Raw genomic sequence first — 22,488 nt, forward strand, 5'->3', positions numbered from 1 at the left:
AAATCACAAACCTATGAGATACCCCAATCTGTGCTGCTCCTTCCTGCCTCTTTGTACTTCTGCTTTCTCAGGAAGGAGATTAAGCTCTGATTTTAAAGTTTTCCATCAGGCCCTTGAAGACTTAATCACCAGCACAGCTCTTTATTATTTTTCCTGGTGAATGATGTTAGTAAGAACCAGAAAGTAAAAATGTCCCTGAACATTTTACAAGCTTATCAACATCAGATAACTGACAGTTGAGGGCATTTTTAAACTGCCTGCATGACCAACCCCTAGAGAAATCAGTACTGGGTAGGAATTAGATTTCTGATCTCTGGATATGATTCAGGATTTTTGAATCAGGTGAGGCTGGAAGGAGAACAAGAGGAGAAAGGTGTTTTCGTTGTTCATGTTTTTATTGAGGGGTGGGGAATTTGGGGGGGGTTGTTTTGTTTTGTTTTTAATGAGAAAGTAATTTTAAACATAAATGGAAGATTAAGTTACAGAGAAAGGATCATATGATTATATCAAATTTCCAGAATTCAGGTTTTAACAGAAGTTTATCTGCATTTTCTGGGAAAAAAGCACTTTTCTGGATAGGAACTTGAAGCAGCAGAATGCTTTCTGGCCAAGAGTTGGGTTTTGGGGCTTGGGGTTGCTTTTGGAAAATACAGCATGTCTGAAAATAGACTCACAATAAAAATGCCACTTCAACCCAAACCAGAGGGGCAACCGCCAGATTCCGTAATGTGTTTGCATCGCGCTGTGTGCTGAAGCTTTTGCCGCAGCTCACAGGGACGCGGGCGAGGCGCAGACGCAGCGCACGGACGAGCGTCCCATGTGCATGCACGCGGGCACACGTGCACACACGCACAAAACGCGCAGGCACGCAGCCAACCAGCCGCCTTCAGCGCAACACACACACCCTCATGCACACACTTCAGGAGCTGGAATGCACAGGGTGCAGTGGCGGCAAAGCACATCTCCCCTCCAAACCGCTCCCCGACGGTACATGCCGGTGGTCACGGCCCTCCTCGCTGCTCCGCGTCCTCTCCTCTAATTCTCACAAGCTGTTTTCTTTAGGCCCGGGGAGCTGGCGCGCACTGGAATGGCTCTGTGGCCTGGGGGTTTTTCCCTGCTCTCTCATTATCCGCCTGGTTGGGGGCGCCAAGGGCGTGAGACCGAAGGAGAACATGCTGGGGAACCACAGGGCCAAGATGTTTTGGGGGCAATGAAAGGACAGCGCTCTCTCCTTTTGGAAAGTTTGGTGTATGGAAAGTCCCGGAGCTCACACGTGTTGAATCCTACCTTCAAGGGCAAGAGCGATTGCCTCGGTGGCCAGGAGGCCCCATGGCCGTGTGGTGAGGACCATGGGCTTGGGGAGCAGCAGGCATGGGTTTGAGTCCGGCCACTGCCCCATCCTGGCTTAGTTGCCTCACTCAATCTGTGCAAACCTGCTTCCTCAGTGGTAAAACAGAAGCCGTGCCACAGAGCTGAGTCGAGGACTAAATGAGCTCACATGGTACTTGCTGGACGCAGAGTCCGGCACACAGCAGACAAGCATTTGATGGGTGTTTTCTGTGATTATTTCTCTGAAATGCCCTTTCCCCTTGCCCCATGGCAATCCCACCCTTCCCACCATCCCACAGGGGCTCTGGGACCTGCCCTCCCAGAAGCTGTGCTCTTCAGCCTCTGTGCCTTCATGTAAGATCCTCTCCTCCCTGTAATGCCCAACCCTGCACTGATCACATCTCCACCCCTCTGCCAGGTCACCACCTGCCACACCTCCTCCAGGAAGCCTTCCTGGGCCCTCCTGCCCACAGGGACCTCTGGACCCTGGGCCCTGGCTTACCTGGCCGACATCCTTCATCCTAAGCGGGGCTCAGAGAAAGCTTCCCAAGAAGAGCCTCACACCCAGAGAAGATGCCCTCGCCCGAAATATATTCTCTCACTGCACACTGCCTAAACGGACTTACACCCTCGGTGGGCCCTCGCAACACCCACCTCCAAAGACCCCGAGAGCCAGGACTCACCAGTCTGTGACACGGATCCTCATTTTTTCACACATGGAAGGAAACTGAGGAGGGAAGAGAGATGTGGGAGCAGGTCATTTTGGAGAAAGGGACACCCCCCACCCCCAAGCAGATATCTGGGATGCAGGTGGGCTGCTGGGGGGGGAAGAAGCCCTCTTGGACCTTCCACAGAGGGTCTGGGGGAGGTGAGGGTCTCACCATCACAGGCAGCGTGATGCTCTGATTCCACTGGGGGTTGGCCGTCTTCTCCAGGATCTTGCTGCAAAGCTAGAAGACATGAAGGACGGGCAACTCAAGCTCCACAGGGACTCTGGGAGTCCTCGGGGCCCATGGCAACAGCCAGAGGTCATTCTCTGCCCTGCTGGCCACCTTTTGGGCCTGGAGCAGTGGACTGCTCAGGCAGGAACCCTTTGCAGAGACAAAGCTCAATGGCAGGTGAGATCAAGGGTGGGGGCAGTGCTGCCTGGGTGCCCTGGCCCTTCTACTCTGATCCCATACCCCAATCCCAGCCCACCCTGCCTCCTGTGACAGCCACAGCCCTAAATGTAGGGACCCTCAGTCAAGGCTGGCTCTTCCCAAAGACCCTCACATCCTGAGGCACTGCCCACTGCCCCAGAGCCCCGATCACCTGCCACTTAGGAAGGCTGTGAGCCCCACCCCCTGTTGAAGGTCCAGGGCAGGGGCCATGCATGCTGACATCTGAGAGTGAAGATAAAAACCCCATAAGCCACAGTCTGCATGAGATCAGTCCTGCTCCAAAGACCGGGCTTCTCACACAAGAAACCTAGCAGGGGAAGGAGCTGGATCCACAGGGGCACCAGGCCCCTCACCCAGCCCCAAGACACCCTGAACACACACACATGGACAGATTTGCATGTCCTGCATATAAAATAATGTGAACAGCCGTTTTCAGAGCTCATCTAAATGCTCGGCATTGTGGTGCGCATTGTCTGTGCATTAAGTCATTTAATGAGCATCTGACTTAGATCAGGGACTTTGGTTCTTCCCTCAAACGAGGTGCAGCCTCCCCAGGGGTGAGTGAGGACTTTGCCTCCATCCCTGGTCCACACGGTGCCAGCTCCTGCCCCCACCTTCCCCCTCCTCCCTGAAAAAATAAAAAAAAGAAAGAAAAGAAAAAAGATAAAGCCCAGGTAGAGGCCATGCAAGGCTGGGGGCAGTGGTGGGTGCCAGGATTTGGCCCTTGTGTTAGCCAAAGAGAGGTGGAAGGAGAAAAGAGAGAACAACAGCCCAACAGACAATGGCAAAGGGTGGAACCAACAGTTTGCAGCCATGGAGATACAAATAGCTGGGAAATGGACAAAAAGATGCTCATGCTTGCCCATAATAAAAGAGACACAAATACAACTAATGAGACAGCATGTCTCCTATAACAGATTCACAAAAACTCTGAAGTCTGACAGCCCCCTGTTGGCAAGGAAACTGCACTCTCAGATTTTACTGGTGGGAGAAGAAAGTAGGTTGACTCCTCCAGAGGACATTTGGCTGCCATCTGTCAAAATTACAAATGCATATACCCTTTGGCCCATAACTCTACCTCTAAACATTGATCCTACTTGGACATGTGAGGTTATTCACTGCAGCAAGCTTGGAAAAGTAAGGGTTGAGCTGGGCACCAGTAGAGGAAGGATAGATAAACCATGGCCCACCCATGAAATAGAACACTACGCAGCTCTAAAAAGAATGAGGACTCACTCTGAACGTGGAACGATCTCCAAGTTATATTAAATGGAAAAAAGCAAGGTGCAGAGCAGTGAGTAAGATGTGCTACCATTTGTGTCTGAAAAGGGTGAACGATGAGAATCTATAGTCACATTTGCTTCCATAACAAAACCAGAGTGACACAAAATAAACTAATAGGGAGGAAATGAATGGATGGATAGTTACATGGGGAACTGAACAGGAGAGAGATTGTCAAGATCGACTGAATGAGAGAGATGGAGATAACAAATACATATAGTATATGTAATAAATCTGTTATCTAATTGGAAAATTCGATGAACAATTTTTTAAAACAGTGAAGTGGCCACATGAAAATAAAAGGGAAAGAAAGGACTCTACCCAGGCACAGCTGAGAGGCCCTGAAAACATCATGCCTCCAGCTCCCTGGAATGAGAAGGCACAGGCTGTCCCCAGGCTCCCACGGGCCACGTCCAGGGAGCGGCCATCAGCCCTGGGCCGGGCCCGCTGGTGGTGGTGGGAGGCGTCCAGCCAGGCGTCACCCCACTGCCCGCAGGGCCCTCTCGGAACAAGTGGGAGGTGGGTCTAGAAGCCTGAACAAAGGCCTGCCCTTCTGCCACCCACAGGCCAGCACTGCCTAGGCCCAAGAGGCTCCTGCCAGCTTACACACACACACACACACACACACACACACACACACACACACACACACACACACACACACACACACACACACACACACACACACACACCACCCCCGAGCGGCACCCAGCTTCCGCCGCCTCCTTCTCCTCCAAGTCCTTCACTTTTAAAACCTTTCTGGAGGGCTTCCTGGACAACTGTATCAATACTTAAAAATAAGCACACACTCTGACCTAACAATCCCAGTTCTAGAAACTTCTCTACGGAAAACACATCAGAAGTGTGGACAAAAAGACATGGGGTCATTTATAAAAAAGAAAAACTACAAATGAAATAAATACCCAAATATGCATCAATTAGTATATTCATCTAATGAAATATTATCCAGCTATCAAAAAAAATTATTTCAAAGATTATTTAATAACCTGAGGAAACATTAGGTGATAAAAGCAGTTTATCAAACTGCCTCCATAACCTGAATCCAATTTGTTTTCAGAGAAATTTTTTAAAAGGTGAGAGATAAAGAGAGAAAATGCCCCAGCAGGAAATTCACCCAGATGTTAACTCTGACATGGGCATGGAATACAGGAATATGATTAAGTTTTTTTCTTTTTCCTTCCTTTTCTCTGATTTTTCAATTTTTTTTTTTTTTTTTACAATTAACACGTTTTACTCTTGCATTCACACACACAAAATAGTTGTTTTTAAATAAGCCCTATTTTTATATCTCCTAACCTTCCCTCCAAGTAACACCCCCCCCCCCCTTTTCTTCTCCCACAGCTCTGCACACACCCCTCAACCCCCTTAGGAACTTGGCCAACTCAGGAATGGTTCACATCTTAGACAGTGGCGCCACCAAGTGTCCATGAGAGGAAATGCAAGGAGGGCCAGGCTGAGGTGGGTGGACACACAGAGGACAAAACCCCAGGGCTGCTCAGATAAGGGTGTAATGAGAAAAGGTGACACAAGCAGGCTGGGGAGGGGGATCAGGCAGAGACAGGCAGCAGGGCAAGGGGAGGCCACAGGGAGGTGGTTCAGGGGAAAGGAAAAGGGGTACAGATGCCTGGGGTCACTGCAGGAGGACAACCCAGGCTGAAGCTTTCAAAAGTCAGTGGTCTCAGCTGACTCCCTTTCTGTGAGCCCATCCTTTAACCCTTTCGTTCTAGAAGGAAAATGGGGGATTTAAAGCCATCAATCAGCTTTATACAGCCCCTTGCCTTGGCCAGGTCCCCTACCTCTATCACCTCCCCAGACATTTGCACCTTCCTAGAAAAACTGGGGGGGAGGCGAACAGCCAAAGGCACATCAGAGCAGAAGAGCTAGGGAGATTAAGGGTGCTGGCAAGGACCGGCGAGCAGCCAGGAGCGCTAAGACAGCTCCAATTTGACAGCAGGTGGTTCTTGGCTCTAGCCACCATTAAAACACCCTCCCATGTTCAAAACGTGGAATAAAAACAAGCTCAGACCTCAGTCTCCCCAGCTTTCAATTAGGAAAATTGATCCCAACCCTTGGGAGAAATTTCCAGCAAAACTGTCCAGTCCGCACCCTCCTTCTTCCTTCAGGCACACAGGCACAGGCATCAGACCCTCACCCCGAGCCCAAGCCAAAACCCGGCTCTTGGGGAAAGATCCGCAGTGAGCACTTGCACCTCCTCACTGTGAAGGGGTTTTAAATCCAAGTTACCTATCCACATGTATTTTCAGTGAGACCCTGGGATAGGGGAGCCAGCTTGAAGGGGCTCCCAGGGACCAGCTGTGAGTTAATTTGTATAATCTGTGCAATCACACACAATGAATGACTTGAAAATGCTGAACTGATAAAACTTATTGAAGTCCGTGTAATAATATTCAAAGGGGTGGGGCAAGAAAGCTCTTCTGCACCGAAAAGTGCCAGCTAATAAAGGAAGAATGAATGATAATTAGAAAATCAACACTTTGCAACCCCAAGAGTAATGATTTATTCAAGCAAGGAAATTAATGCAAGTTTAAGCCATTAGGTAAAAAGCTACTGAGAAACAGGATGTCCACAGGGTGCCAAGATGTCATCTGCAGGTTACTTGCTAATTACTGAAGGGAGCCTGTGCTTTTACAACAAAGCAACCTGCCACAGTGACTCACCCTGGAGTCACCACATCCTGCTATGACATAATATGATGTATAGAACATCACCTGTGATGCCTTCTTGACAAAGTACTCCATCTTTCCGGTTTCTAGACTTGACGAGAGACAGATTTGAGACTAAACAAGTGTAGCAGAACATGAATTCCAGTTGCACTTTGGATCAGAACAAAATAAAGCAGCTCTAAAATATGTTCTTGGGATGATCAGAGAAAATGGATGTGGGCCAGTAATCTGATGATAGTAGGGAATAATTGTCAATTTCCTGGGTGCAATAGTCTCACTATAGTTACAAAGGAGAATTCTCTTTTTCTCAAGAGATGCATCCTGAAGACTTCAGGGGTAAAGTCTGCAACTTTAGGGGTAAATGCTTACAACTCGGTTTCAAAAGATTCAGCCAAAGTTTAAACAAAAAAAAAAAAAATCTATGGAAAGAGAGAGAGAACAAATGCAGCAAAATGTTAACAATTATGAAATCTTGGTGGAGGCCATACTAGGAGTAGGTGTAAACTGATTCATTCTTTCAACTTTTCCATATGTTTAAAAATATTCAAAATAAAAACTTGGAAAGAATACCTATTATATATACATGGAAAGATACGCACCAACTTGAACACCGTATGGTGCATTAGAGGTCATTTTATTTAATTTTCTGTATTTTTCAAAATTTCTTAATTTGGGGGCGCCAGCCTGTGTGGGCACAGAATGGAGGGAGGGGCAGGGTCAGAAGCTCCCAGGGACTTGAGAGACAGCCCAGGCCTCCGGAAGAGAGAGTGATCCCTGGGTCTCCACCAGAGTGACCTTTTGCTGCCCAACCCCAGCCACAACCTTTTAAAAATCATCCTTGTGTTTCTATTAAGCATTAAAGTTAAGAAACTACCTTCATGCTTTCCCATCTGGTTTCCCTGCTATTACTCCATTTTCCCCCAAACTCATTTCTCTCTCCCCAGTGTCATTGTCTTCTCCGTATCCGGCTACATCTGTCTCAGATACCCGGGGCAGACCTGTCTTCGTTCAGCTGCTTGGCAGCCCCAGGGAGCTGGGCCTGCGTTACGATCTCACAGCGCGTCCCAGAGTCGGCCTCTCCTGCCCGCCGTGTGCACACGCCTCCGATGGGGGGTGCTGAGGACAGTGTGTGTGCCCCTGACCACACCCTGCACTGCACCCAGCACCCCGCACCCCGTCCACAGGGACGTCTGGCAGTCACCCTCCATGAGAACACCCCCCTGCCTCTTTGCTCCTTACCATCTTCCCAGCAAAGCCAACCTCCAAGAAGGGGTCCACCAGGTTCTTCTTGTTACTGTCAAAGCCAAAGATCTGCTTCACGTTGTCCAACACAGCATCGTCCACTGGGGAGGAGGACACGCCGGTCACTGCCCGCCTGCCATCCCACCGCCAAACCCCACCTTTCTCCTGTCTGTCTCCAGACAGTCCTGGGGCTCCCCGAGAAAGAGGCTGTGGCCCCCCTCAGCCCAGAGACCGGGTTCTTGTCCAGCCCTGGACCTGCCGACGTGCAGGCAAGGGAAAACCAACGAGATCCAGCCCTGAGAGCAGAAGACAGAGTCCAGTGACACTGACACCTCAGTGAGAACCAAGAAAATGGGTGCAGGGAGTGGCTAAATAGCCAGGCCAGGCCCAGGGGCACTGGAACGGAGCCCCCCTCTCATGAAATCTTGCATCTCTGCTCCACCAGCATTTCTTATTTTGCATGAAGTTCTGGCTGTTTTCCTGTTATTAAGAACAGAAGGAACCCCCGGGGAACCCAAAACTGGGCCAAGGCTTCCCCCAAATGGCAGAGTGGAGGGGAGGGTGGGCCCTGCCCTGGTCTCTAGCAGACCTTGGGGGTCAGGCCAAGGGGAGGCAGGAGGGGAACAGAGGGGCAGCCGCCGGGGAGGGAAAAACTCTGGCAGGAACTGAGAAAGAGCCCAGCGACCCCGAGAGAGCAGGCCGCAGCCGGCCCAGGGTCTCCGTCTGAACCTCTGGGCAGGTGCCTCGGACCCAGGGGGACCCCAGGCTTACTCTGCGGTAAGTCCTCGGCCCTGAAGACCTTCAGGCAGAAGTGGGCTCCGCGGAGGGCCACGCCTGTCGGCCTGAGCAGGTTGCCTTCGATGTCCTCCTTGTCCTCCGAGGGGTGTCTTCTCTCCAGCTGCAAAGCAAACCAAATATGATTTCCTATTCCCTTTTTTTCCCAATACTGACTTCTATTTTTTTTTTTAATGAGAACTGTTGTGGGTTTGCATAAAAATTATAATATATTAATTTTTTAATATATTATTATTTATATGTTATTATAAACCCCCTCCACAGACAGTTTTCTAGGTTATTAATATTGTGCATTAGTGTGGTACCTTAGTTACCACTGATGAACCAATATTATTGTAATTACAATTTTAAGTATAGTCCACAGTTTACATTAGGATTCAATCTTCGTATTGTACAGTTCTACGGTATGGTTGGGTTTTTTTTGTTTTGTTTTGTTTTGTTTTCATTCTGGTAACATATATACAACCTAAAATTTCCCAATATAACCACTTTTAAGTATACAATTCAGTGGTGTTAATCACACTCTCAATGTTGTGCTACCATCACCACCACCCATTACCAAAACTTTCCCATCACTCCAAACAGAAACTCTGTACCCATTAAGCTTCAGCTCCCCATTCCCCACCCTCACTCCTGCCCTGGTAACCTGTATTTTAATTTCTGACTGTATGAATTTGCATGTTCTAATTATTTCATATCAGTGAGATCATACAGCATTTGTCCTTGTGGGCCTGGCTTGTCTCATTCAGCATGAATAATGCCACTATGAACACCGGTGTACAAATATCTGTTCAAGTCCCTACTTTCAATTCTTTGGGGTATATACCTAGAAGGGTGACTATCGGATCATACGGTAATTCTGTGTTTAACTTTCTGAGGAGATGCCAAACTGTTTCCACAGCAGCTGCACCATTTTACATTCCCACCAATAATGTATGAGTGTTCCTACTTCTCCACATCCTCGCCAACACTAATTTTCCAGTTTTAACAGTAGCCATCCTAGTGGGTGTGAAATAGTATCTCACTGTGGTTTTGATTTGCATTTGCCTAGTTGCTAGTGATATTGAGCATCTTTTCACATGGCTTATTGACCACAGGTACATCTTCTTTGAAAAAACATCTATCCAACCTATTGTGCACTTGAGCCCAATGTTTCAAACTTCCTTTTCTAAGAGCCCGACCTACACCTCTTAAAACGCTGTATTTGAAGTAAGGCAGCTCTCACTCTGCCACCTCCTGTCGCGTGACCTCAGGCAAGTTCCTTAACCTGAGACTCAGCTTCCACCTCTGTACCATGGAGACAAGAGCAGCAGCCCCACAGGACTGTCCCGAGAATCACCTTCAACAACAATGCAAATGCACCTGGCACGTGGCAGGTGTTTAACAAACCTTGGTCTCCATCCCACTCCACCTATTAAAAAATAGGAAAGTAGTAACTGAGGTCTAAGCAGTAACCAGGGTCTGAGTGGGCCACTCTGTCTTCAGTGGCATTTGTTCATTCACTCAACAAGTATTTACTGAGTATCAGCATCGTGAAGACACAGCAGCAAATAAGGCAGATGGAGGCCCTGCCCCCACGGAGCCTCCATCTTACAGGGAAAACAGACCTTTAAGCAAATGAATGCATGGTGTGTGTCGAGAATTATTATCTCAAAAGCAATAGTATCTAACATTTATTTATTTTTATGTGCTCTCATTTCATCCTCTCATCAGCCCTCTTAAGCACTGGATCTCAAACTTGGCTGCACACTGGAAACGCCTGGGAAGGTCAGGCCACAACCCAGAACAATTACAACAACTTCTGAGGGGAGAGAACCCACACATCAGGGGTTTATATAGTTCCCCAGGTGATTCCAATGTGCAACAGAGGTGGAGAATCAATGTTTTATAGGACATTGCTGTACATACAAATCACCTGGGGTGTGGTTAAAATGCAGATTCTGGTTCAATGAGTCTGGGGTGGGGCCTGAGACTCTGCATTTCAAGTGCCAAGGTGATGCCGAGCTGATGCTGAGCTGCTGGTCCACAGATGACACCTTGAGAGCCAGGCCCTAGGGCAGCCCACTTTACGGGCAAGGAGGATGAGGCACAACCAGGCTGGATGCAGGGCCCAGGTGCTCACAGAGAGCACAGAGCAAGGGGAATTGTAAGCACATTGAGCACTGGGTGGCGGTCGGACAAGGCCTCCCGCCTGACGGGGCACCAAGTTTGAGACCCGGCAGATGATCGCCAGGTGGAGGGGAGCGTGAATCCAGAGCGGAAGAGGGGCACGCTGAGGCCCTGGCTTGAGAGGAAACTGCACATCTGAGGAAGAGACAAAGGCTCTGGGTGGCTGCGCTTTGGGCAGTGGGCAGTAGGACGGGGAGGTGGTGCACACAGCCCACTCCTCAGAGAGCTTTCTGCCCTGACCTTGCCCCAGTCTCACTCCGTCCACCCTCTATACATAGAAACCTGCTCCAGAATCATGGCGGCCACTCGCTTGGTCCCAGAAGGCCTCGTAGCACACCACGGCCCTGGAAGGAATTAGCTCTTTCTTTGTGCTCCTCAGCTCGTATCAGAAGACACCTGTCATCTTGCCTGCTCTCAGTCATTCATAGAAGTGTTGCTATACATACACAACAAGCACTGATTGAGCATCTACTGTGTACTAGGGAGTGACCAAAAAAAAAGAAAGCATACTTATTATACTGGTCCTGCCTTCAAGAAACTCAGCCTCAGTGAAGCAGATAGACACATTAACTATTTAAAGGGCTGGGTAGTGGCTCAAATGAAGGACCAATAGATTTCCTTAGAGGGGCAGGAAGGCTTCATGGAGGAAGTGGCATCTGAAGTGGGTCTTAAAGAACAAGTTTGCTTTTGGTGGGCCAAGAGAGAGAAGTCATCCCAGCAGGAGAGAAGGCAGGGGGAGGAGGGAGGCGCATTCTGGAAAGGGTCGCGCTGTCTAGTGTGGCCGCAGCACGGGTTCCACGGGGTCCACGGAGATGCGTACCAGGAAGTGGGCTGGAAAATCAGACTGAAGCCAAATAGCCAAGGGCTTTGAAGGCCATGCTTAGGATTTTGGACCCCATCATGAAATCAATGAGACTCACCAATTTGACTTGGTTTAAAGTTGACTCTGGTGGTAATGGGATGGCTGGAGAGGCATTGGATTGCAGGTGGCTCAGAGACACTGAGGAGGAAGTGGCAGGCACTGCTAGTCGTTCTCCCAAATCCACTCCCTCCTGTCTCCTGGAGTCTCGTTTTGTTACCAAACCCCAAGGTTAGCTAGGCAGGTGACCGCTAGGATGGATTTAATTCCCTGCTTCCCTGTGGTTAGACATGGCCATGGGACTATGTTCTAGTCACTGGGACTGGAGCATAAATGTGAACAACTTCTGGGGACTGCCCTTGAACAAATGCCCTTGAAGGCTTCCATTGTCCTTTTGTCCTGTTGCACTGGCTGGAATTCAGACGTGATGATGGGAACTGTGGCAACCACCTTGGACCATGAGATGGAAGCCACCTGACAGGGAGCAGAAAGGAGCCCAGGTCTCTGATCACTGGGGAAGCACCATACCTGCCTACCTAGACAGCTATGAGAGAGAGAGGTAAAGTTCTATCTTCCCTTCCACCCCATTATTTAGGGTATATTTGTGACAGCAGCTGAACCTGTATCTTAAATAACACAAAGGCCCAGGCGACAGTTGATGGGAACCTGGGTGGCTGGCTTTGGGAGGTGGGTGGTAGGACGGGGAGGTGGTGCACACAGCCCACTCCTCAGAGAGCTGATTCTTTCCCTTTTTTAAAAATGGGTCCTTCAAATTCACTGACCTTGGACTCTGGCCTTGGGACAGGAGAGAGGAGGAGCATACACTGGCACTGTCGGTGTCAACAAGTCTGCAGACTGCAAGGATGAGGGCTGGCGGAGATGGGACTGAGGAATGAAGAATAACGCTCAGGCCTCTGGCTTGGGGGACAGAGTGGATGACGGTGCCATTTCCTAAGATGTCATCTACTACAGGGTGGGGAGCAGGTGTGAGGAGGGGCAGTGATGACACTGAATAGTCATATGTGAAGTTGGGGGTGGGGGGAGCTGAGGCACAGCTTAGTGTGGCTATGCTAGGAGGCAACTGACAATGAGCATCTTCAGCTCAGACGATCCTGGCTGGAGATGAACAGTTTAGAAGTCTCAGGTGGTATCTGGAAAGAGATGGCTCCTTGACAATGAGGGTCAAGGACACGGAAAGCAGAGGAATTTTGTTGAACCAGTGAATTTGAAGGACCCATTTTTTAAAAAAGGAAAGAATCAGAGGAGTCCTGAATGCTAAGGGAGTTGAGAGTTTCAAATAACACTCGATCTCCAGAATCAAACACCATAGAGCAAGGGAGCATATCAATGACAGAGAAGACCTCCTACGAGGTAGCACTGGGTCACCCTTAGGCAAGTGGTTTTGGAGAGGGGCAGTGGGATCATACTAAAGAGGGGAAGGAGGGAGCAGCTGGTAAAGGAACAGAGAAAAAGGAATGCAGAGCACTCGTTCAAGAAACTGGTGATGTCTGGTAGGGAGGAGAGAGGATGGCAGCTTAGGAGGAGGGTGGGGAGCAACTGGATCCAGGGAAGAGTGTTTCCAGATGGGGAAATCTTGAGCGCAGATCCAAGGCCAGGAGCCAGGGAGAAGGGATTAGAGAAGAGCCCAGGAAGGGAAGGTTGAACAAGATGGTGGAGGCACATGGTTAAGGGGTTGGGGGTGGGGGAAAAGAAGGAAAGACGATGGAGATGAGAGAAGAGCTGAGGACCAAGGGGGCTTCAGGAGCTCATGTCACTCACCACTGGGCAGCACCACCTCCGAGGGAGGCTGAGATTGGGAGCTTAGGAAAGAGAGGAAAGTTTGGAAACAGTCATGGTGGAATGGGATAAAGAGTAACCTACACCCAAGTTAAAGAAGGGGCTGCCTGAGGAGCTGGGGGAAAGTGCAGAAGTGTTGGACTCCCTCACCTGGACTGATGTCGATGTTCTCACAAACATTAGGATTGGCAGTTTGATGTGCTGAGCCCTCTATCATGGGACTTGCCCTTATGAAGCTTGTCACTACAAAGGAGAGGCTAAACCTGCTTATAATTGTGCCTAAGAGTCTCCCCGAGTACCTCTTTGTTGCTCAGATGTGCCCCCCCCCTCTTTCTCTGTCTCTCTCTCTCTCTAACTGAGCCACCTTGGCAGGTGAACTCACTGCCCTCCCCACTACATGGGACCTGACTTCCAGGGGTGTAAATCCCCCTGGCAACGCAGGATATGACTCCTGGGGATGAATCTGGACCCGGCATCATGGGATTGAGAATATCTTGTTGATCAAAAGGGGGATGCAAAATGAGATGAAATAGTTTCAGTGGCTGAGAGATTCCAAATGGAGTCGAGAGGTCACTCTGGTGGACACTCTTATGCACTATATAGATAACACCTCTTAGACTTTAATGTATTGGAATAGCTAGAAGTAAATATTTGAAACTACCAAACTCCAACCCAGAAGTCTGGACTCCTGAAGACAACTGTATAACAATGTAGATTACAAGGGGTGACAGTGTGATTGTGAAAACCTTGTGGATCATACTCCCTTTATCTAGTGTATGAATGGATGAGTAGAAAAATGGGGACAAAAACTAAACAAAAAATCGGGCGGGATGGGGGGGTGATTTGGGTGTTCTTTTTTACTTTTATTTTTTATTCTTATTATGATTCTTTCTGATGTATGGAAAATGTTCAGAAATAGATTGTGGTGATGTATGCACAACTATAAGATCGTACTGTGAACAGTTGATTGTACACCATGGATGACTGTATGGTATGTGAATATATCTCAATAAAACTGAATTTAATTTAAAAAAAAGGGGGGGGGGTTGGCAGCTCCAAGGGCCCAGCGGAGGATGGGAAACAGAAACCCATGTTCATCCAACCAGCACGGCCAGCTGACTTCTGTCACCAAAACTCAGCAAGGAGTGGTGCTGACAGTGTGTGGTAGGACGGTGGTGGACCTGAGGCCCGGGAGACCCAGGGGCTGGTGAGTAAGTGCACAGGGACGAAGATGACCACGGATGGGGCCCAGGCTGGGGGAGGCAGGAGTGTGGCAGGAGGGAGTGGGTGGGCTGGGAACCGAGGCTGTGCATCCAGCAAGGGTGAGAGAGGGAAGAGGTAGAAAGAGACTAGTTGAAGGGAGGTATTTCCAAGCTCAGGATCCTAGAGGAAGTGGTGAGGTGCTGGCGGCTATCGACAAAGTCGCATCACTTCTCAGAACAACGGCAAAGATGGGGGAGAGGTGATCAAAAGACTAATAAATCTGCCCCCACAAGATTGCATTAAGGAACATGGCTTTTCTTGGGGTCATAATATATCCAAACCGGCACATGGGGGGAGGTGACATCATCAACATGGCGACACAAACAGCTACTCTCTCTCCAGAGATTCAGTGAAAAGAAGGACAATTCTGAATTGCTCAGAACTCTGGAGAAGGATATGGACTGGAGAAGGACCCTGCAAATGCTGAACTGAAGAGAAGAAATGTCAGGTAGGAATCTTCCTTCCCCGACCAGGTGGTCCTCTCCCCTGCCCCTCACTTGGTCTCAGGGCGGGAAGGGCATGAAATCAGCAGATGGGTCCTCTCTTAGCTTCTCCATCAGGGACACAGGCTGTAAAATCTCACAGCAGGGAGACCGACCCCCACCACCTGGAGACCAGGGGACAGGGGAGGACACCTCAAGGCCCAGGTCACCGAGGGACAAAGATTCTGAGAAAACGTGGACAGGGACTGTGTTTCCAGCCCTGGGTCCTGGTGCCCATCCTGCACCCCCGAGGGAAACAGCAGCGGGAGGCCAGTCCTTGCCTGGGGACGGCTGCAGGCTGGGGCAGCTGGGGGAGTCCTGCACCCCAAGTAAAGTGGGGGGACCCAGCTCCACATTGAGCCAGACTTTGGCCAGTGAAGTGAAGGCACAGGAGCCCCACAGGCTCAGCCCCACCCAGCCAGACACTGCCTGGGCTCAGAGACAAAGCAGCTTCCGAGGACGCGTGCATTACCCAACAGCACCACCTGCTGGAGAGACTGAAAGGTGCAAGGAAACGGAAACAAAAAGATGCCCAAGACCCTTCCTTAGGACCACAGGAGCTGGTCGACATGCCCTGCACGGAAATCCGGCCCTGTTTTGGCTGAGAAATATGGACAACCCAACTGTTAAGGCAGGGCCCCAAATCAAACCCAGCGAAAAACAGCACCACTGGAAGCCAGCAGATTTGTTTTACCGCACACAGAGATGGAAAGAGTCCAAGTGTCCATTAATACGGATGTGTGGATAAACAAACCGTGGTATACAAGTAGGATGGAATATTATGCAGCTGTAAGACAAAATAAAGTCATGACACATATAACAATGTGGATGAAACTTCAGGACATCATGTTGAGCAAAAGTAGCCAGAAACAAAAGGACAAATACTATATGGTCTCACTAAATATGAAATAACTATAATGAGCAAACTCTGAATGTTCAAATTAAGAACACAGGTTATCAGGAGGTAGAAAAAGGGCAGAGATTGGGCATTTGATGCTGAAGGACGACAGAAATGTTGATTGTAAAGATCCAGAAATGGATAACACAATACTATGTGATGGTAGCAGAATACTCTAAGTATAATGAACAAAGCTGAGTGTGAGATTGGTTGAAAAAGAAAGGCTACAGGCATGTATGACACCAGAAGGAAAGACAGAGGGTAAAACTGGGACTACATAACTTAGCAAAAACTAGAGTGGAGAATGATGATTAAATGTAGAAATATAAGAAAGTTTTTACATGAGGGAGAACAAGTGAATGTCAACACTGCAAGGTGTTGAAAATGTGATTGTGTATAGGATAAAATACAATCAATGAAAACTAGGATCTATAGTTAACAATAACATTGTAATATTCTTCCATTAATTGTAACAAGGGCAACATACCAAAGCTAATATCAATAGAGGGAGATATAAGGGCAGGGTATAGGATTCTTGTTGTTGTTTCTATTTTTATTTTTCTTTAATCTTTTTTTTTTCCTTCCTCTTTTTTTTTTTTTTTTTGGAAGAAATGGAATTGCTCTCATATAGATTGTGGTGGTGAAAGCCTAATAATGTGATTATACCAGGAGCTAGTGATTGATTGTTCACTTAGGATGGATTGCACAGGGTGCAAATAAAACTGTTTAAAAAAAAAAGAGAAAGATTCAAGTGCTGGAGAAGATGTGGAGAGAGGAATATACCTATTCCCTGCTGGTGGGGAAGCAGAATGGTGTGGCCCCTCTAGAGGGCAGTGTGGTGGTTCTGCAGGAGGCTAAATATAGGGTTGCCATATGGTCCTGCAACCCCATTATTAGGTATATATTTGGAAAAACTGAAAGCAGGGTAACAAATAGACATTTACCCACTGGTGCTAATGGCAGCAGCAGTCGCAGTCTGCAATGAATGGAGGCAGCCTAAGGGCACATCGAGGGGTGAACAGAAGGGCAAACTGTGTATACATACAACAACTGTGGTGTATACATACAGCGGCTGCAAAAAGGAATGAAGTTGTGAGGCATGCAACTCAGTGAATGAACCTTGAGGACATCTGTTGAGTGAAATAAGCCAGAAATGAAAGGGCAGATATTGTAAGGCCTCACTAACATAAACTTACTGTAACGAGCAAATGCTGAGAATTGAATTTGAGAGCCTAGGAACCAGGGATAGAATGTGGAGAGATTGGGCGATCGAGGACACAGGAGTGCGGAATGTGCGAGGCTTGTTGTAAAAGGTCATAGATTGTAAGCTCTTGTAGCAGTCACATCTATTCCTGAGTTTCCACTGTTATTTAAGAAATGTTTTTTTGGCACAGAATTTATATTCTCTGTAGCACACTTTTTAACATAACCTGTATGGTCAATCTATTTACACAACATGGTTGCATGGAACCTAAAAAAAAAAAAGATGGGGGAGAGGTAAACTGGAGATCTGCGAGCCTGGACCCTCCTGGACCAGCTCTGCCTGAACCAGGTAGGTAAGAGTCCAGAGGGGGATACTCCAGGGAAGCAGACCTCGAAGGAGGAGGCAATGCTGGAGCTGGGAAGGGCTGCTGTGGCCCGGAAGCTCCCATGAGAAACCGAAAGATGGCTACTCCACACATCCCAGAGACCCAGGAGGAGCCGGGGCAGAAAATAGGGGCTTCCCCTTGTTGGTTTTAAAAGTGGCTTCATCAGAGAAAAACCAGGTTTCCAAGGATGGGAAGAGATGGAAGGAGTGTTTCCTTTAGAAGATAATATATTCAGAGATCCCACACAGAAAGAACAAGAAGGTTAAATGTCTGGAGAGATGGACGAGAGAGAGACAGGGCTGAATTTCATGGGCAAGAGAGCAGGGATGGTGTCCCTTGGGTGGGGCATGTCCCCCTGAGCTCCATCTGTCCCGCACAGCACCCCGGTCTTGCGCCCCTGGCCCCTTCAACTGTGGCTTCCTCAGCTTGCGTCATCAGTCACCACCTTCTCATCCTTGACATCCTCGTGGAACTCGCCCTCCACCTCCACAATGCTGCCTTGCTTTCCCTGAGTGACTCCAGCTCCTCACGCCCCTCTCCCCTGGAGGTCCACTTTCCCCACTCCCTTTCTCCCAGTTCTCCTGATGCCACAGGCTGGGAAGAGAGGGCCACACCTGGTGGGCTCCCAGCCGCCCCATTTTTCCCCATCGCTCCACCATCTTTCTTTTCTGGACATCTGCACCCTCCACACATACCACCCGCCCCTGGTTCTCTCTGCTGTTATCCACCAAGCCTAGGGTACTCCCTCATCCTTCCTGGATGATTCCAGTACCCACCTCACAATCTGCACATTTAATTTCCAATTCCCCCGTCCATGTGGACAACTCATTTACCAATACAGCTCTTTATCCTCCACCAACTACAGCTTAATCTCCCCTCCCCTTGAGCTGCTCTGACTGTATCTTGAACCTCCAGCCATTCAGAACCATTCCTCTAGCAAAACCTTGACTTCTGACACCCCTTCTCCACAGGCAGCTTCCAGCGTATCCCAACCCAGAACCTGGCACACAGCAGGCACCCAACAAACACGCATTCTGTACCCCTTCCCTATTCATTGTCCTCCTCACCAGCTCTAGGCCTGGGCTCGTGCATCCTCACTGCCCAGCACCATTCAGCCACACTACAGATATCCTGGCTCCACACTGCATCCACCCAACACTCCTGCCATCTACCTCCCTCTCTAGCTCTAGGTTACGGGGTACTATGAGGCAAATGACCCTACTACAAACAAAATCTCCTCATAAGTGGGCTCTCTTATGTCTGCTCAGAACTCCTTCTATTTATATCTAATTAAGCCCTCATTCCTCTCCCCCAACAACCATTCCAACCCTTTTCTTCTCCCAAACATACAAAGATGCTGATGCCTCCCCAACTCTAAAGACCGTTCTCATTCTTACCACCCGTGACTTAGAACTGCATTTACTAGCAGGTAAAGATGATAATGATATATTTCTAAGCAAAATAAATTCCAGTTACAACATATAGAGAAAATACCCATCCTTGTGTAGCCTTCTGGAAGGATTTGCAACAAGATCATCAATTATGGCTATCTCTGGGTGGCAGAATTATTGATTTCTTTTTTATTTACACTTTTCTACACATTCCACATCTCTCACAACTACCATGCGTTCTTTGAAAACAGAAAATAAAGTTGGTTTTGCTTTCTGCCTTTGTGTTTTGTTTGGAGCCTCCAGCACCGGGCGCTATGTGCAGTGCGGTGACGAGGACCCAGGGCAGTGTACTCACAGGGGCTTCGTCTCCGGGCCCCAGCACACACAGGCTGGCTTTCAGGTAGCCTCTGGCCCCAACGGACAGGTCATCAGGGTCCGAGAGAAGCAGCCACTTCCGGAGATGGGCGTGTCCTAAAAAAGACGGTATCCATGGTGACCCCAGCTCCAGAAGGACCCAAGCTGCAGCCACATCCAGGAGCCCGGGAGGACCACACGACGGGGGCTGAAGGGCTCGTCCACTGGGACTTGTGGGCAGGACTCTAACTCTAGAATCCCAAGGCCTCCGGGTGTTCACGTGCAGCAGAGTCAGAGATATTAACAGGAAAGCCCACGAGAGACTGCCTCGGCCAAACCCAAGGCCATTTTCCTCCCGCTCGGAAATGACTGTGAAGGACGTGTCGTCTGAGTGGCCCAGCCCAGGGCAGAAGCAGGGTGTGGAGAAACCATGGACTCATCCAAATGACCTGCCCCTGTCTGAGCTGGCTCCGGGCTGCAGCACCCCTCACTCGGGCCGTCCAGATTTGGCACCACTGACTGGGCCAACTGGAGACATGGAGGAGAGTTTGGTCTCCCTAACGACCTGCTTTACCTGGAGTGTGAAAACCCAGCTTCTCTTCATTCCTGTAGCTCACTTCCAAGACCCAACCCCTCCTCTAAATCCTAGGACCTCCAGGGAAGAAGTGTGAGAGTCCTAAATGGGTGGCCCCAAGCAGCCTCCAGAACCAAAATGCAAGGATGTGACCAAACCGGTGAGAACACGACTCACGGGGCTCTCTGTATATGGCACCCACGTCCATCTGAAATCAGAGAGAGGAAATGCAAATCAAACTCATGCCCTAAAGTGTTAAAGAAAGTGTGGGACGTTATACGATTCTATTAAAAATTGTGTTTTTGAAGGACATTTGGTGACAGAGAGAAAGGTACATCATGTAATAAGTATTACATGGAAAGGAAGCACAATCATTTTGACCCCAGCTTGGCAAAATATATCTATGCTTAGAAAAGAAAGAGGAAAGAAACACAAACAAACGGTAACAGTGCTACTTCTGGGTGGTAGGTTTAGGTGGTTTAATTTTCTTTTGCATTCTTTCCTGTATTTTATAATTTTCTAGAAGAAGCACTGATTACTTTTATAATTAGAAAAATAAATGTATTTTAAACTTAACACTTGGGTTCTCAGAACAAGAATCTGTTACAGAGATATGAAACCCAAAACACAATTAAGATCTCATTTATTACAGAACAACTCAGGCTCAAGCTCATTCCTTTAAAAAAAAAAAAAAAGCTTCTCTAGGAAAAGACTTTTTTATCTTGTGATTGCTTCCCAGAGAAGGGGGACATTTGATTTCGATAGCAGGGGCAGGTAAAAATAAGTCCGAGCCCTTTCTTTCCTTTTGATAAATGCTTGAAGATTCAAAAATGAGAAAATCAACAAAAATTACATTAAAATACCATTCAAGTCTCCATTACTAGTTATCTTTACGTCATGCAATTTGCTAAATTCATCCTGTGAGCTGAACTGTACAGTCAGTTCTCAGTTCTCTGCAGGGGACTGTCTGGGACAAACTGGCAGGCCCAGGCAGGTTCCCCTTCTCTCCAGTGCCCCCCAAAGTCACACCTGGAGCCTGCTCCCCAACCCAGAGTCAGGGTGAGGCCGGGCAGGGAGTGCCAGCGTCAGGCTGGCCTAAGGGGGTCAGAATTGGGAGGAAGAGATCTAAACTCAAATCCCATGCTGCCGTCCCAGGCCAACAGGGACAGGATGTGCAGAGTGCAGGCCCCAGTACACCACCCACGAGGGGCTCCACTAACAGGACAACCGAGACCCAACTGCTTTCAAAAGCAAACACAGTTAATTACCCGGAACTCCCCGATGAGCGCATCTGGTCTGAGTGAACGGGAGTCCACCACCTGGATGGAAAGACAGTGGACATGTGACTCAGACGGGGTCCACCCTCCAGCTCCTCCCTGCCCTGAAAGACAGACTTCACTCAGCCTGAGGGCCCAGCGAGCCTCACAAAATGACAGCAGCCAGCTCTTACCGAGCACTTACTCGAGCCCAGAGACTGTCTTACGGAACGGTTAAGCCTCACGAGAACCTGGGAGTAGGGGCTTCCGCAATCCCCATTTTACAGATGAGGAAACAGAGGCACCAAAGATCACAGGACCTGCACGTCACACAGCCCCTACAGGGCAAAGGTGGGACTAGAAGCCAGCCGTCCGGCTCCAGGGCCCATGCTTTTAACCTCTGGATTGTACTTTGTTTCAGGAAAGGAAAAAAAAAAACAGAGAAAGAAAATCTTGGCCGGAAGAAGGTACCTGCACAAATAAAATAAGGTGTGAACCAAAGTGTCCATGTGATCAGTGATGAAAGGACCCTGGGGGATGCTGGGCAGTGGGGGCCTCCCCTTGGCTGTGCCTCCCCTTTGAACTGCTCTAGATGGTTCTGGGACCAGCAGAGCTTGACTGATAGTCGTTCCAGATCATCCATGTCCTGACCTTAACGTTCCTCACCTCACACACACACACCACACACACACGTGCACACGCATGCACACTGACACACCGAGAGGCACACACATTAGTAGACATACTGATGGGCACACACTCACAGGCACACTGACAGTCACACACTCCTATGCACACTGACAGGCACACAACATGCACACGTGTGTGTGCACAGTGACGTGTCTGCACATACTTGCAGCCCACAGAGACACTTCGACTGTGAAGACGTACCGTGATAAAGATGGGCTCATCAAACAGCTCCGCAGGAGAGTCATACAAGTTGAAGAAAAGAGTCTGTTGGTTCCAAATGAAAGGGAGAGAACTCAGTGCATGCTGACCCTGGGCCCAGGAGAGGGGCGGCCCACCAGCCACAAAGTCTGGTAATTCTGCTGAGCTCTGGGAATTCAATGAGTTCTGGAGCATTCAACCCCTGACCTCATGGAGGCCACTGTCTTAGGGACGGGGTGAGCGGCCGGCCCTACAGGAGGGCAGCAGTGGGCAATTAAGGAGCCCGAGGAAGAGGAAGAGCTGGAACCCTCTCTCCAGCTCTCAGACGACCCAAGGACCTAGTGCCGATTTCCACCCAAGGTCAGGGCCTCGTGAAAACCCCTGAATGAACGGCCAGGTGTCTGGAAGTTCCCCCAGATCCCAGCCCTCGTGAGAGCTCCCCTGGCTGGGGGCCTC

At 49.0% G+C, this 22,488-nt stretch overlaps 1 protein-coding gene across 26 annotated transcripts in view; it reads right to left on the reverse strand.

Annotated features, from left to right (window-relative positions):
- Positions 1–22,488, reverse strand: part of DYSF (dysferlin) — a 227,828-nt gene that overhangs the window by 147,331 nt on the left and 58,009 nt on the right. For all 26 annotated transcript variants that reach the window (XM_037807433.1, XM_037807457.1, XM_037807450.1 and 23 more), the window contains 8 exons: positions 22,036–22,098; positions 21,157–21,207; positions 20,066–20,096; positions 19,316–19,431; positions 8,489–8,615; positions 7,715–7,818; positions 2,211–2,279; positions 2,013–2,056 (listed from right to left, as the gene is read on the reverse strand). In XM_037807433.1, the coding sequence (XP_037663361.1) occupies positions 2,013–2,056; positions 2,211–2,279; positions 7,715–7,818; positions 8,489–8,615; positions 19,316–19,431; positions 20,066–20,096; positions 21,157–21,207; positions 22,036–22,098 (605 nt within the window). The remainder of the gene's footprint in view (positions 1–2,012; positions 2,057–2,210; positions 2,280–7,714; positions 7,819–8,488; positions 8,616–19,315; positions 19,432–20,065; positions 20,097–21,156; positions 21,208–22,035; positions 22,099–22,488) is intronic.

This window comes from Choloepus didactylus, chromosome 17, assembly GCF_015220235.1.
Source record: "Choloepus didactylus isolate mChoDid1 chromosome 17, mChoDid1.pri, whole genome shotgun sequence".
Lineage (NCBI taxonomy): Eukaryota > Metazoa > Chordata > Mammalia > Pilosa > Megalonychidae > Choloepus > Choloepus didactylus.